The sequence below is a fragment of the Onychostruthus taczanowskii genome, unplaced genomic scaffold (genome assembly GCF_017590055.1).
Source record: "Onychostruthus taczanowskii isolate IOZ18803 unplaced genomic scaffold, ASM1759005v1 scaffold76, whole genome shotgun sequence".
In the NCBI taxonomy this organism is placed as follows: domain Eukaryota; kingdom Metazoa; phylum Chordata; class Aves; order Passeriformes; family Passeridae; genus Onychostruthus; species Onychostruthus taczanowskii.
Genome location: NW_024505450.1, coordinates 430,470 through 447,654, shown reverse-complemented (window position 1 = coordinate 447,654; position 17,185 = coordinate 430,470). Strand labels below are relative to the sequence as shown.

At 39.3% G+C, this 17,185-nt stretch overlaps 1 protein-coding gene across 2 annotated transcripts in view; it reads left to right on the top strand.

The window, feature by feature from the left end:
* Positions 1-17,185, top strand: part of GALNT18 (polypeptide N-acetylgalactosaminyltransferase 18) — a 210,774-nt gene that overhangs the window by 141,631 nt on the left and 51,958 nt on the right. For both annotated transcript variants that reach the window (XM_041423272.1, XM_041423271.1), the window contains exon 8: positions 14,547-14,732. In XM_041423272.1, the coding sequence (XP_041279206.1) occupies positions 14,547-14,732 (186 nt within the window). The remainder of the gene's footprint in view (positions 1-14,546; positions 14,733-17,185) is intronic.

Sequence of the window (17,185 nt, the reverse complement as noted above, 5' to 3'; positions counted from 1 at the left end):
AAAGGAGATCCACAGCTCTGCAGACATGTAAATTTATTTGAGGAGAGAGGAGGAGAAAAAGAGCAATAGCTCAGTTTACAGAACTTAATCTGGGACAAGGGTAGAAGTACAGAATTTAGGATTGTTCTTTTAACAGTGCTAGAATTTTGCAGAGTTGATAGCTAAATCTCCCTGCTTACCTGTGATCCCAGACTCAGTAAGGAGAATAGTTTCTCACAGGTGTGATGGGAAAAACCTTTCTAGATTGCTTGGTTTATTTAAATTAGGAAAATCACTGTGGAGCAAAGTAGACTATAGAGGCAATTATGCTGCCTTCCAGGTGGAAGGGAATTAAGGTATTCATAATGTGCATAAGTGCATGTATTTTCTTTTACCATTGTACACTCTTCACCTGTTTACTATAATGCAGTATTGTGTGTGATTTGTGTACTTCTTTCTAGATCTCTTCACAGCTAAATACCTTTCTGTTCTCTTTGAGAAAATCTCAGGTTTTTGATAAGAGTGGAATTCTTAGGTAGATAATGGTAATGAAAAATGGTGTGGTGTGTTATAAAACTAAGTTCTGCACCCTGCTAGGAAATGTAAGGGAAAGGTAACATTGTGTTTTGAGCCTTTTAGTTGCCAGAATAAAAACATACTGTTGTACAATAGCAAAAAAAAAAAAAAAAAAAAAAAAAAAGGAACTTACTGTAAGAATATAGAATTATCTCCGGAGACAGCAAGATATAACAAAAAATACTCATTTTTATTTCTGGTTTCTTGAAATTCTTTTTCTTCTGGCTGTTACGGAGTTTTTTCAGCTGGAGTGAAGCACAGACCCCCTTTCAGCTACAGAAGAGCACTTTTTTAAGGAAAGGGAGAGAGAAATGCAAGATTGCTTCTTTTAATAACACTGTTCTTCTCACTGTAAGAGCAGAGAGCTGCCTTCTGCTCCCAAAAACTTACTTTGCAGCTCAGTGTTGCAATGAGTTGAAAATGAACGTCGCTTTGATTTCCCTGTTCTTTTTACAACTGACAAGAAATTATTGTTTCCTCGTGAATGCAAGGAGTTTTCTCTTGGTTTGCATCATGAGATGTACCCTGGCTGGTCTGCAGTACTTAGCCTTGGAGGAGTTGATTGTTGGTATGTTGATAGACAAGACCAGAGAGACACAATCTCTGCATAATTGAAATTTTGTACATAATATGTAATTGAAATTTTGTACATAATGCATAATTGAAATTTTGGAGTAGGCTGGATCACTGGCATAAGGCCCGACACTGCTCTGATTTCCTTATGGCTTTTTCTCTGTCTCCAGGGAAGCAGTGCCTGACCTACATAAAATACTCTCCTCTGTAACAGATTGTAGCGTGCAAGGTACCAGAATATATGCTGCCTTATTTGCCTTTATGCTGGCTTGGATCTGGCTGTATGAAAACAAATTACAGAGCTGTAATAAACAGATTGTTTAATAGTTTATTAACGCTCTTCTCACAATCCTTATGTGTGTCTGAGATCATACAAGGATGAGACTCCATGAGGGGAGACCTCATTGTGGTCTTCAATATCCTCACGAGGCGAGGGAAAGGTGCAGGCACTGATCTCTTCACTCTGGTGACCAGTGCCAGGACCCGAGGGAATTGCCTGAAGTTGTGTCACAGAAAGTTTAGGTTGGATATCAGGGAAAGGTTTTTCACTCAGAAGGTGGTTGGGCACTGGAACATCTCTAGGTTACTTGTGTCACTTTCAGCTGTGGGGCCGATGATGAATGCCTTAATCAAAATAGTCATTGTTCTACAAAAACTACATTATAATTACAATATTAGTGCAATAAATAATGTTTCCATTTTAAAATGCTGCTCTCCAATCTGTGACTATGTGTTATTCACTGTACCTCGTCTTTCATTGTCATTTTCCTTTTTTTAAGGAGTATCTAGATTTTTTCTAGTATTCTGCTGGAAAAATGAATGTCCATTATCCTGAATGAAAAGCATTATCATTCAGGATAATGGACAAGGAGACACTGTCTATTCACAGTTACCTGCTGGGGAAATTTTATGCATAAGCTTGTAAGAGCAAACATCTAGAGGAACTGGGGAGTTTATTTTTTACTTCAGAAATAGCATGTGTTAGGATAATTTGAGCTACTTGTTTATCTTAAACACAGTAAGTAGAACATGGTCCTGTGTCCTTATATTACTGATTTTGTTCCAGAGGTGTAAAACTACTGTGAGGAACTAAACCCTGACAAATGGAGACTTTCCCCACTATCCTCACCCAGGAGTTACGTTTTTCACCTCATCATCTGCACAAATATCTAGTTATTTGTATTACATGAGTGCAAGAAAACCACCAACTATTGGAAACTGTATTTGAAGTATCCATTGTTGGTAAACCATAACAAGCCATAGAAAACAGGACTTTGGAGGATTATTCTCTTGATTCTGAATTTGTTCAGAGCTGCTACTCTGCTCTATCGGTCTCTGATTTGGAATAGTGTTTTAACTTCTCAGATTTTTACCCTTGTCTGTGGATTTGTAACAGCATTTGTAAAATACTAAACACATATTACTAAATAAATATTAATAGAGATCTTTTGCCTTGAGCTAGAAGCTGGCAGATGAGTTCAAAACATGAATGCATTTGATTCTTAGAAGAAACTCTTTATTTACTCTTCGACCAAACGTATTCTTGTAAACCTATTTATATGCCCCATAAGACAAAAAAGGAGGCTGGTTGATGCAAGACTTTGACATAAATAGGGCAGGAGAACTTTCTCCTTTTCAATGCCTTTATTAAAGATGATAGAATCCACTTTGAGCAGTTCAATCACTTTAACTGGGATTTTAAAAGATTCATTTACTGTGAAGAAGCATCATATTTGTAAATTCAGGTTAGGATGAGTGGTGCTTCTTTTTCATTCAATCATTCCCAATTGAATGGACTTAAGTGTGCTTTTAAATTACCAGATTGCATTTAGAAGTCAAATTGGAATCACATTCTTAGCCATGTGACCAAGTAGGAACTGTGTTGGTAACTGCCTTAAAGTGGAAAAAGAATGTGAGTGTGAGGCTGGTGTTTCTCAGTGTCATTTGAGCTCCGCTTCTGGGTTGTGCCTGCACAAGCGGTTCTTGTGGCTGTGGAAGCCCCTACACAGAATCCTCTGCAATTGGATGCATTCAGTCAGATTCTGCTTTGGATGGTTCAAGTCTAGTTTGCCGTAGGCTTCTTAAAGGCCTCTTCCAATTCCTACTGAAGTCAGAAGAAGATTTTCTATCAAAAGGAGCCCTGTAGCAATTCTTTTTTCTTTTAAAGCAACCTACATGCTTGATAAAGCTGCCAGATATCTATTACTAGTTATTTGTGACACTTTTAGGAATGCCCTAACAAATACTCAGTGATTTGCCTCAGGTCCCAGACTAAGTCATCATCAGACTCGTGGGAATGCAAGCCCGGGCTTTGACTTAGAGTAATTCTGTGTGTCACAAAGACTTTGTGCTTGCAGATGAATTTGTGTTCACAAGGATATAATGGCCCTGTTAAGTGGGTAAGAGGAAAATCTATTAGAAGGTAAAAGCTCTTTTAAGGGAAAAGGATTGGGTCTTGTTCCAACTAAATAGTATATCAGGACTTTACATCAGCTGACCCAGGAGGAAAATTGCATTTATAGTTAGACTGAGTGTGACACACTACTCTTGTACAGTGTATTGCTGTAGTGAAATTAATTGCTTCATTTCTTGCTGGTCTGGTGATTTGTCTGCAGACTTTTTGTGAAGCTGATGCTGTTTCTTATGGTGGAGAACTAGAGGAATGCATTTAATGAATAGAGATGGAGAAATGAGTTATTTGAGCAGAAAATAGTCCCAGTGTTCTTTGGGGTATTTTCCATACATTAGGGCCCCTCTGTGGCAAAGCAAGCAGATGTGAAGTCTCTCATGCCTCTCTCTCTCTCTCTGATCTATTGTTTTTAAATTCCAGAAGTTATTATTTGTTTGTTAGTTTTGGGGTGGGTCTTGGTTTGTTGTTTGTTTGGGGTTTTTTAATGTGGTTTTGGGTATTACTTGTCTTTAACCTCCCCCCCACAACATACTTCTGGGATCATGATTTTTCATTACCTGTTAGTTAAGTGAGTCTCTGCCATTTGGTGCATAGAAACTGATGGCTGCTTACATGTTCCAGCCACAGTGTGTGTGTATCCTGATTGTTTCTCACCTGAGATATTTCTTACAACATTGTCCTTGGGATAGTGTTCTTTTTGTTAATCACAAGCAAGTGAAGATACTTCCACTTGGCCCCAATCTCCACATTTATATGGAAACATTTTACCCTTTTTCCTCTTTACCTAGAATTTTCCAGCAATTTTACCTGACAATGTTCCTTATACAGGCCATAAATTACATGAAATGATGAGTATATTGCACGTAAATAGATGTCTGATTTTATTAATGAAAGCCTTTGCACAGTTGTTCTGGGCGTGGCTGGGGTGGAGATAATTATGTTCCTAGTAGCTGGTACAGTGCTGTGTTTTGGGTTTAGGATGAGGATAATGTTAAACTGCACCAACAGTGTTCAAGCTCGAGTGAAGTTTCACAGCACATAGGCTACACTAGGTTACATTTTCTCCTTCTCCTTGCCATGCTCTTGTTCTAATTCTTGGAGCAGCTCACCAGTGCTTTGGCCCTGCCAGCACAGTGGTCTGCCCCACACCTGCTGCCTTCTGAACACCTCTGCTTCAGTAAACTTTTATCCTCTTTCAAATGCAGGGTTAATTTTAATGTTAATCAGTTAGTGATTTACCATGCTGCCTCACAAACTGCTTTGTTAGGCAGATTGACAGGCTGGTGTGGCAAGAGGTAGAAATGTCAGGAAAGGAACAAAGAAGATGAAGGGATTTTTCACCAAGCTGCTGTGTTGTGGAACTGTTTGCATGGAGAGGGAGTAGTGGGATGTGCCATGTGTGCCTGGTGTCCCTGTCTGTCCTTGCTGCTGGGCCTCCCTTCCTGGCACTCCACTGAGCAACGCAGATCTTCCCCGGGTATGCCTCAGGAAAATTAATCAAGACGTTCCCTGTTCCTGCACTTGCAGCTATCACCACTTGTTGTAGTCTTAAAACCATGTTTTTAGCTTGTTTTCAGTAAGAAGGCTAATATCCTTTGCCACTAGGGAACGATTTGCTCCACAGAAAATATCCTTAGTATGTGATCACAAGTGCTGCTCAACAGTACAAGGTTGGTGATGTGTAAAGGCAAAGAGCTGAGAAGTCCAAAAATAGAAATATCCTTAGTTGTTACTCTGAGATAACTTTTAAATACTGCTTTTTCATATAATGATTTCTCTTTAAATTTGTACAGCTTTAAATAGAGAGAAGTTTATTTTGCTTTTTATCCATTTTGTGAATTAAGAGGAGACTATTTCTAGATTGAAGTCTGAAAGAAAAAAATTTGTAAAGATTGACCAAATGTTACTTCTTACAAGATGCATCCAATGCTTTTCATAGCTCACACTTTGACCAAGACAAAAATAATTAGCAGTGGAAGTATGGCATTAGTACTTGCCTAGCACCCTGTGTAACAGCTTACCAGTGTGCACAGGATTATTCCTGAGGTTAATTTTGTTTTGCAAAGTACCTCACTGTGTCAACAATTTGAATCCCAAGATGACACAGACTAAAATTCTCTATTTACAGGATTGTAATTCTAACAGGTTAAAAAAGAAAGGCTCTCTTGAGAATAAAATAAGTAATTGTCATGCCTCCAAATTCTGCCACTTATGACATTACTGTCTTTTTTTGGCTTGTTCTGATTTCAGTCACTCCTACATTGGAATAATTGTTTTTTCCCTCTGTTCTTCTCATGAATGCCTCAGCAGGTAATCTGCAGCTACAGCATGTGTAATTATACCTTACCAGTGAATCAGTTTTGTGGTTTTGCTATTTCTGGGGAGAGAACATTTTATTAGCTGCTCCCACAGGAAAGAAAAGTATTACAGCAGCAGCTAACACAGGACATCACTACAACCTGCAAGGAAGGATGAGGAGGCACTTGGAGATTTCTCACAAATGTTTTTTCACCAACTGTGCACGTGTAGTTGCACATTACCAACTGGGAAGTAATACAGATATATTGATGTTTTATGAGAGGAAATTGTTATTTATAGTGGTATGGGAAATAGTAAAAGAGTTGAACTCGATATACGCTGACAAATCAATGGACTCAGGTGAGATGCAAGTTAATTAGTGCATTATTAGCCTCATGTTTAACGCCCTTCTGCACTTTCAAGTCATGGCATAGTGTCATTGCCATTGTACCTTCTGGTATTCCAAGTCTTCATGGTCTAAGCTGGGAAGATTCCATATTTGTGGCTTTCCTCTAGAATTCAATTTCATTGAGTGATTTTAATATTGCAAGACTGATTTAGTAATCTAACCAAGATTAGCAGAAGATGAGTGAGGGAGAGCAAGGGGTTGTTGTGGTGGTGCAGAAGTGAGTAGATGACTGAGATGGGTTCACCAGGATGGATCCAGCATGTTCAGGTCACAGGTGTGAAGGCCAGATACTTTATGTGTGTGACAGCACCTTATGCTGAAGTCAATCAAGTGAGGCAAAAGACCTGGCTGAACAGGGAATTCTTCAGGAGCTCTTGCTTCAGGCTTTAATAATGCTGATAGAATTTGGGCTACAGTGCTGTGGAAAGGGACCTGGGGATGCGGGTGGATGGCAAGCTGAATACGGGTCAGCAGTGCCCTGCAGCCAGGGGGGCCAGCCCTGCCCTGGGGGCATCAGGCACAGCATTGCCAGCCGGCTAAGGGAGGGATTGTCCCACTTTGCTCTGAGCTGGGGCAGTTTGGGTGTTACTACTAGTAAGAGAGAAATCAAACTGTCAGACAGTGTCCAAAGAAGGGCGGTGAAGATGATGAAGGGTCTGGAGAGGAAGCTGTGTGAGGAGGGACTGAGGGCACTTGTTCTGTTCAGCCTGGGAGGAGAGACTGAGGCTCACTGCAGTTGCAGCTTCCTCGTGAGGGGAAGAGGAAGAGAAGACCTGACCTCTTCTCTGTGATGACCAGCACCAGAGCCCAAGGGTGGTGCCCAATGGCCTGAAGCTGAGTCAGGGGAGGTTTAGCTTGGATATTAGGAAAATATTATTCACAGAGGGTGGTTGGGCATTGGAACAGGCTCCCCAGGGAAGTGGTCACCACACCAAGCCTGACAGAGTTGAGGAAGTGTTTGAACAATGCTCTCTCTCAGACACACGGTGTGATTCTTGTGGTGTCCTGTGCAGGGCCAGTAACTAAACTTTGATGATCTTTGTGGGTCCCTCCCAACCCAGCATGTTGTATTTTATGATCAGGTCTTTAGGCACAGTGCAAGATTAACAAGACTGATCAAGCTAAGTGTTGCTGTGGTAATGGAGAGAAAGGTAAAGCCATAAAAGATGGCCAGCACAGTACGTTGCTCCATGAATACTAAACCAGTGGTGGTCCTGTTTTTCAGTCTCCTGCTTTTGTGCTTTGTAAGACAAAAAAGTGATTTCTTTTACTTCCTGTTCATAACTTAAATTTGGCAATGTAGTGATTGATGTGTGGGGTATTTATTGTGCCTGGCTATGAGACAGACAGGCTTGGAAGAGAACTGAATGGAGCCATAAGACCTCAGTGACCCTTGGCGTGCTACCTCCAAGTGACACAGGTGGAGAGTGGTTCCTGCAGTTCAGCAGCACACCATGCATAGTTTAACAGCACACTGTGAAAGTTTCATGAAGCTCATGAAGATACATGCAAAATTAATCCCTGCAGAACAAAACAATTTAAAAAGTACATAATGAAGCAATTAGCTAAAAGAGGAAGAAAAGTAATGACAATTTAATTTGGGAAGAATCTTTGCATGTATTAGGTTTTCAATGAGAGTGTTTTATGAAGGCACAATTAATGTAAAATGAGGCCTGTGAGGCAATTAATGATGACTTCAAAAGTTAGATTTAAGGGATAATTTACATTTTTAAAATTAAGAGCAGCTCTAGTTATGTTAAAGTCTTTTATTTTCCTTTTAAAAAGCCTTTTAGATTGTGGGGGTGTGTTTTTGGAGGTTACTTACAGTTTCACATTAAAATATCAACTTGGTTATGAAAAAAAGCTGTTCTTCCATACAAATAAATAAGTTTACCTGAAAGTATGACAGGATTACCTTAGCGAAGGTAATTTGAATTCAGTGAAGATATTACCTAAATAAATATTAACATATTTCATCCAATGGGTATAGTTTCTTGCTCTGCAGAGACAGATACCCAACAAATGTGCACAACAATCCAAAATCTTTCAGGGTGTGACTGAAAACCCACTGGTAGCAACTTGAAATATGAACACTGATTTCAGTGATCTTAGTGTCTGACAACTCTCTCTGTCCTTTCTGCAGTCACCTGTCAAGATACCAAAATAAAAATGGAGATTCAAAATTACTACGGTATTGAATGAAAATAGCTTATTCATACTTGTCTGTAAAACATCAAGCTCATTACTGATTATCAGTAAACAATTAATGGTAATGACAAAGGCTGACAAGATTCACAAGCAGTTTTTACAATAAATTGTTCACAAAAATATATTTCAAAGATACTGGTAGCTAATTAGTTTGTATCCACAGTAGTAATTAATTTACTCTGACTGTTTTTTTAACTTCAGGGCATCTTTAATGAGTACTTCTAATTTTGTAATTTGCAACCCTCACAGAAGCTAGAAATTACTTCAGCTTTTTGAGAAATCACTTAATTATTAAAAGGTTTTTGTTTGCAGTCCAAATGAGGTGATGGTATCAAACAAGGTCACATCAGCTCTTGGAGAAACTGCATGCTCTGTGTAAATTTAATGAATGCAGTACATGCTAATAAACTGCTCTATGACTTGTAGGGTTTATTTTTTTATTGGATTAAGGTTCTATAACATAAAAAGAACACTCAGTGATTAAAGAGATAAAAAGAAACTTCTAATGAAGAAGCGTTATATCATTTTATAATGATAAAATTAATATTAATTAAATATTCGAGAAAGGGATCGGTTTCAGAGTTGCGATTGTTTTGATTAAACATGCAAATTCAAATACATTTAAATGAAATTGGAGAGGATTTACTTAATAATGTAGTGAAAGAGGTTTTCCAGATGTGAATGGAATTTGCTTAAAAACACTTGTAACCAGATTGATTTGGGTATTGGTAAGGAAGTGTGTGACACATGGCTCAATGAGTGCTGTGGGATGCCTGGTGGGAGTGAGTGAGGGGTGACAGGGCTTTCAGGACTGCACAAATTGCTCTAAGAAGCCACTTGGTGTGTTCCTGCTCCTGTAGCTGCCTCACTTGTGTGGTCCCCCTGGACTGCCCCATGCCCAGGTCCTGTACCCCTCCAGCAGAGGGGAGGCACAGCTGAGCTGTTGTGCCACCACCTGTGTCCTCTCCATGGTTTTAAGTTGCTCTCCTGGCTCTCCCCGTGTGGAGTGCCTGGTTTCTGTTTACTCTGAGATGCTACTTTAACCTTGGTAAACGTAAATTCTCACAAATTTAGGGCCGTAATTATAAAGATGTGCCAATAAACATTCAGTAAATTAACAGCGTGAAGTGCTTAGAGCTTGGACAAATTGTCCACAAGCCAGAACTGAAGATTTAAAAGGGAGTTTCCCCTCCATTCCCCCTCACCCCTCCTCCAACAGATTCTCTGTACTCATTTCATGTCCCTGTCATCTCTCCTTTGATTTGCTTAGTTTAGGTCATGTGGTATGCTGATTTTTGTCTTTCAGCTCTGTAAGATTTTGCCTTGGCACTGCTACTGTCTCTTTTGACCTAGAATTTTTTATGGAATTTTGCTACCTTTGGGTAGTGATGAAGGAACAAGGAGCTCTTTCAAGAAGAAGGATCTCTCTAAGCCCTTCTTGGGGCTGTACCAAATATATGAACCTCCTCAGGAAATTCAAGAGTAAAGAGCCCTTTCTCAGGCTGCCTTGGAAGGGAACATTGAAAACGCACTGAAGTGGGCTCAGAGCTTGTTGGAAGGGAAGCTCCAGTTGCTGTGTTTTTTTCCTGAAAGACTGTTTTTGCAATGTAAACCAGCAGGACCAGAACCTCAGGAAATTCCTCCAGAGTAAAGCAAACCTTTTGCCTATCTGAGACTCCAGCAATCATGGACAGTACTCCCAAAGATACACTGACCACATTGATCACATTTCAGAACTTTCTAAGGCAAAGTCTGAGGCCTGTTGGTACAGTTTTGCAATTGATGCTTTTATGGCATGACATGTGAATTACTATTCATTGTGTCACCGTGATAAAAGCATATGTTATCTTTTACAACTGCATGTGTATATTTCAAGATTTGGCAGGATATTGAGATTATTGCTGGTAATTTCCACTGCTTGCCTATTATAGGTAAATTATCTTCATGGGCAACAGGAGAAGTTGCTGAATTTCCTTTTAACCATGGTTTAGGAAATAAATCAAGTATTTTCCTTGCAATTTGTACAAGTAGGTTAGTCATTAAGTATTACTGATTGCAGCCACAGTATGCTCAGAAATACAACATTTAACTTCAAACCATTCCATGTGGTTTGACAAAGTCTTTGAAGCTTTTATCTTTAGGCTTCTTCCTAAAGCCATGGGTGATAATTTAAAAAAGCTCTGCTGATTTTTAACTTTTGTATATGTTTATAGCTATCAAATAAAATAGCAGTCCAGGAAAACTAGAAGGGTGCTATTCAGTGTGGATAAAGCCTGAAAAAAGATTGCTAATGACAGCAGAAATAGCTGCAAAATCCACAGGGGAAATGTGTGAAGCTGCGAGGAACTAACCCTTCAACTGCTATTCCTTCTTGTCTACAGGAATTTTATTAGATGAAGAACAGGCCACTCTAAAAGGCTTCTCAGCTTCCCTCTGAGTAGAGTCTTTGAGAAAATGTATTTCTTAGTATTAAAATATTAATTTTAAAAAAGCCATAAAAATTGTATCTGACTGAAAGGTATTTGGTCAGAGTAATTAGTTAGTCTTTCCTGTGCAGTTCTGATGTGAGATTTATACCATATCAAGGTTTTTCTCTTGAACAACCATCCAACTATCCACAATAGCTCCAATACAATGGTTAGAGCACCAGGGATTAATGTAAATGAGCGAAAGAGAGGGGGGAAGGTAGGAGTGGTCAGATTCAAGTGAACATTTGGTCTAGAAGGGGAAGAAACTGCAAGAAATTCCATTATTTAAAATATTATCAGGGAACAATTTTTTAAAAAACCTGATGCTTTTTGTAGCAATTAATTATGATTATTGTTTAGTATTCATGCATGCAGTTCAGTGTAGTATTTGGTGTATGAATAGCAAAGACCTTCATTCCTTGACTGGAGATTTTGCATATTTTAGGGAGCTCAGGTTTCTGACTTCCATGAGATTCCAGGAGAGCATCATGTCATTTGAAGGTCCTACTTTAATGCCTGCTTCCTACATTTCTATTTGTTTTTTTCAACAACTTACCACCCCCTAAATGCAATGAAACATTTGGATGAAAAAGAGATTTCTTGCTGGACTGCAATCCCACTGGCAAAGAACACTGGGAGAGAGAAGGGACATTGGCTTGTCCCAAATGTGACCAGCTGAGCATGTCAGGATTGTACTTTCTGCCTTTTTAAAGCACTGCCTCTGCTTCCACTCAGCAAGGTTTCATAGTCTGTATCTAAGGTCATGCTCCTTGTTGAGTGCTGTAGCTAAATTTGTGCATTTTAGAAAATCTTTTCTTGGAAATAATATGGTTTTGAAACTGTTTAATGCAACTTAGCAGTTCTGTATTGATATCTAATTAATTGATATAAATTAATTAGTCTTTGAAAATAGAACAAAGACTGACAGCGTCTGGGAGAAAGTAACGGCCGCTGGAATTGATTAGCTGGTGTTTATTCAGGTAGTGGGTAATTTTTATTTGCAAATTCTGTTAAGGACTTGGTCATCTCAGGTTGTTTTTTGAAAACATCTCACTTCATTATTAAGTCAAATCATAGTTTCCTGATAACTGAATCAATGTTGAAATTATACATGACTCTGCTCTTCAAAATTTCAGTTCCTAGAAATTTGCTTGGAAATTCAGCTTATTGTAGACTATGAATTTTTTGGCTTAACTTGTTTTCAAGACAGCATTGAGACCTAGCTCTGAAAACCCCACAAAAGATTTGGTGTTCAATTGCTGGCCTTGGCTCCAGGCCATCCCTGGTTGGAATGAGCAGAGGCTGGGCAGAGCACACAGTGCATGTGTATTGTGAATTGCCCTGTCCTGGGCTAAGTTATGACCATCTCTGCATCTTCCTTGTCTTTTATGATACTAATTTAGGCAGTGTACAGTGAGTAACTCTGAAACAATTTATAGCTGGATGTCCATGCTGTACTGAGAAATTATTTGGACTGAAAGCAGGCGTTGTGTGAGCACAGCCTGGTGGTACTTCACATTTAATCTCTATTACGAGATGTAGGTGGGCCATTTATAATTAAATGTCTGACAAACTATTATTTTGTTAGATCATTAAACTGGATTGCCCACTTAATATGATATTTCGAAAGACAGGACACACATTTTTTTTCTGGATTATTTATTTTTGTGCCACATCAGTTGCATATTTATTTTTAAATATTTATGATCGTCTCAGTTTTGCCCTGATTTTGATAATGATGATGTTTATTTACTCTAATGGTCTTCCAGGTTCTGGACACAGAGATGTGCTGATGTCTTTTCAGCTCCCTTTTTGATGGTACAGCAGGTTCATGGGTTAGCTCCCTTCCCACAGATCTCTGCAAACCAGGGCTCTATCTCTTCTCCCAGCATATGCTGAATGCAATTAGGCACCAGTTCAGAAAAAAGCTTTGTAAACATTCTGAATTCATGCCACATTTTCTGCTCTCAGGAGCTGCCAAATGCCTAAATGCTGTATTCAAGCCAGATGTCTAAATATATAAAATGAATGACTGAACAAAGTGCCTCCTCAGTAGAGCGTATGCCTACAGGGTGGAGAGATCTGAGGGGCCTGAGATCAGCTCCAGAACAGGATGGTTTTCCAGCCCACATCCCTGGCCACCAGGAGGGAGACCAGAATATGATCCTCTGGATGAGTGTACAAGAAAGAAGCACCCTTGTTTTTGCTCTCTTAGTATGAGGTACCAAGCCTCAGGAGTCTCTGCTGGCAGTATCATAAGGCAAACTCTGTCACTTCTCAGTGAGTACACCTGCCTCTGGGATACCCAGGTACTTGTTCAGCAGAATCAAACAGTTTGGGTACATCTGGTCTTTCACCTGAGCAGCATCCACTCAACCGTTATGAATGGGCTGCCTTGATCTTGTTAGGAAGCTTACATGGTACAAGATACACAGAAAAAGAGCTGCTATGTAAAATAACTCGAGTACTTCACTGACTCTTAAGTTTGCCAAAGTGGTTTTCTCTTTTGTTGAAAGCAGAAGGAGTAAATCAGAAATGAAAGCAGTAATTATGATTAATACTGTGTACTTTAGCTCAGTTGTGGTAGTGGGCAGAACTGAAATCCAATTGAGCAGGTAGAGTAACCTACATAACGAAGCTATTATAAGAGTAGTTTCTGATGAAATTGTTCACACAACATTTTTATTAGGCAGTCTCGGTCTTCATCTCTCCTTCTCAAAAGGAATAGACCTGTCCTTTCTCAACCATGTTAAATGTAAAGCATAAGGTGCATTTATAGTCCTCATCTTCATGGAACCTGAAACTTCAGCAGTCTTAAAAAGCTGCTTGGCTTAGTTTCCCTATTATGACAAACTGTCTAGTTTGAGATTCTGGGTAGTGCATGTATGGTCCGGTATAGACTGTGCAGAACCTCAGAGAAAAGTTTTGCAAGGCTTAAAACTTGAACCAGGTGTTACTGTTTTGAATGCCCTATAAATAATTTTATTAATAATCTTGGAAAGAACTGAATTGATCCAGGCAGAGTGCAATGAGAGGCTACTGGTAATGTAGAAACTCTGCAGTAAGGTGAAGTAGCAATAATGGTTTATGGTAAGGCAAGGTAATAACCTGTTGTCGTAGGCCCCCAGTCGGGTAATAATTAGCATTGACTCCATGATTCCAGAAGGCTGATCAATCACTTTATTATGCTATATTATACTACACTAATTAAGAAGCCGATCACCCTTCAGACAGTCCGATACAGACGGATCCCGTTGCTCAGTCAATCCAAACGCCATCACCAGTGCCCAATCAAGAAATCACCCTTTGGTAAACAAATCTCCGTAACACGTTCCACATGTGCACAACAACAAGTGCAGCAAGTGAAGATAAGAATTGTTTCTCATTCTTTTCTCTGATCGTCTCACATGGAAAATGCCTGGGAAAGCTGTGCCTGCTGCTCTCTATGGAGAGAGCTGCGGCTACAATAACCCTCCCCTCACAACCTCTTTATAGCCCAAGAAGTCTTGAGTGGTTATTCTCCTTTCTAACAATGAAATAAAACAATTCCAGTGTGCTTGCTGGAGGCCAGCAGTGGTGCAAGGAGCTGCCACTAGCAGAATGTCCTTTTATTTTTCCCCTGTAGGTGTGGCAGTGTGGAGGAAGTGTTGAGGTTCTGCCTTGCTCCAGGATTGCCCACATTGAAAGAGCTCATAAACCATACACGGAGGATCTGACTGCTCACGTCCGGAGGAACGCTCTGAGGGTGGCTGAGGTCTGGATGGATGAGTTTAAGAGCCATGTCTATATGGCCTGGAACATTCCCCAGGAGGTGAGTCACAGAGACCAGTGCTTCCAAGCTTGGGCTTTAGATCCTTTTCATTTTGGTTACTACCCTGAATTTTGATTTTTTTCTGGTAGGACTTTATTTGTATGTATGCATGCATTTATGTCTCACAAACATGCATAAGGTATATGTCCATACATACACAAATGCATATAAATATATATATATGTAGTTGTGTCTTATTCTAGAATAATTTTTTTGTGCTTCCTTAAAAATTAGTTTCTTGTCAAGTTCATTCTCTTCACTGACGACTCTTCATGGATATTTTAAAATAGTAGCTGCAGAAATACAGGAGGGAAAAAACCATCAAATCTACATTGCACATCTTTATTTGAATTTTAGTCTCCTGTTTACCATCATAGAGAGCTACAATTCCATCAGATTTGTGGAGAGATTTGCCAGGGGGTGTTGACATCCATTGATGCAAGTGTGGGGTGTCTGATAAGCATTTCACATTAGAGTGAGGGTAGCTTGGTGGGTGTCATGACATGTTGCAGATTCTTGTTGCAACTCCGCACTGGACTGTTTGTCCTGATTTCTTTTCCATGGATGAGTACTGCTTGATCCATTGTATTGAATAGATAATGTCAGATGGCCAATGCCAGAGTTCAGTTTGATTTTAGCTGTTGTTCATTTCTGTAGTCAATGGTATTTAATCTGTGAACAGCTATGAACTAAAGGGCTCAGAGCAAGGGGACTGTACTTACTCAGAATTTGTGTGATTGTTTACACTTAGAAGCTGGGAAGCATGGCTCTATTGAGTTTGGAGTTTAACTCAGACTACAGCTCTCATCATTATGGCAAAAGCATAGTCTAGACTTAAATTAAATGGCAGATTAGTTTTTCTTTAATAAAATCTCTCTAATTTGACAACAGTTCAGAGAAACTGGTTTTGCTGCAATTTCTGTGTCAAGAAATAAAATGCTGTACTTCTCCTTTAGTTTAATTAGAAGAAGATGTTAGAAACAAAAAATCAGCTAAATACATGAAAGCTGATGCTGATTCAGCTGCTCTCAGTAGCTTCTTCCATCTCTCGTGATTAAAACTTGATAATTTTGGCAAAGTGGGGAAGTCATTGTCCTATTTTAGGTTGCAGCATTAGCCACACAATTTGCTATGACCATGAAAAAAATCCTCTCTAATCTGATAAGGAAAGGACTTTTCTGAAAGTCCCATGTTCACGGAATCCAGACTGTCCTCTACATGTCCCTGTTTTGAGTAGTTGCATAGAAGTCCATACAAGAATAAAGACATTTTTGCACAGGAAAAGGTTCCTTATTTTAAGTCAAAGCAGTTCCAAATGAATTTTATTTGTGATTAGCCTGGTAGATTTAAATTTCTATTTAATATTGTTAATTATTTTCTTGAAGACTGCTTCATCTTCATTGATTGATCCAAGTTTTAGTTTTTTGACTTGCAAACAGAACATTAACACAAAACTTAGAAATTCCTTTTGCTAATGGGTATGTACAGCACTACACACTGATTTACATCATATTCATCCAGAGGTGATGGTGGTGTTGCTTAATTTTGTGCAAATTTGAGATCTGAATGCAATTAGAGATCAAATTCATGAAGAATGCAAGATAAGTTGCAGCTGGACAATTACAGGAGTAATTCTCTATCTGGAAGTTAATGAATACTGGCAATGGACTGTGTAGGCAATAGAAATGTATTTAGTTACAGTGGCCAGGACTTTCCATGAAATAGGTTATTCCAAAGTGTTAAACATGGGATCTGATTTTTTCCATGGAAGAATTCCTAGATCTCTGAGAAGTCAGATGTTTCAAAAGGTTTTAGTCTTTGGGCACTAATAATAATAATAACAATGTTAATAATAATAATAATTATAATAATAACAATAATCCAAAGGAGTCAGGTGCACTTTGCAGTGTGCTGTGACTGCCCTCTTGGGATCTCTGTGAGCTTCTCTTTGGAGTACTGAGGTTTTCAAATGGAGACCTCTGCTGCCATGGTGACATCTGCATCATTGACACTTGGATAAATAGATTCAGAAAAGCACTTGAAACACAGAGGAAAGATTCTTCAAGTCCCAGAATCAGGAACTGCGCTTTCCGTGTGTTGTGCCTGTGCTTCTGGCTTTGTTTGTTGGGATTTTTTTCCCCATGATATTCTCAGCTTTGGGGAACACACTCTCTTGTTGGTGGTGATAAAGCCAGTGTGCTAGTGTGAGCTATTTTTCTTCTCCAGCTGCATGAAAGGATGTGATTACTGAGGCCCTTAATGCTCTTTCTTATACTGTGAACTCTGAGGAAACAGGCGCTGGTGCCTTCAGGGTTGCAAAAGAAAGGATTTGGGAGGCAGTGGACCAATTTAGCACTTGATTCTAGGAAGCCTTGTTAATGCCTGAAGTGGAATGCTTGTGTGCTGGCACCCTCCTTCCCTTCACACAAGTGTCAGATACACTGGCAAGTGCA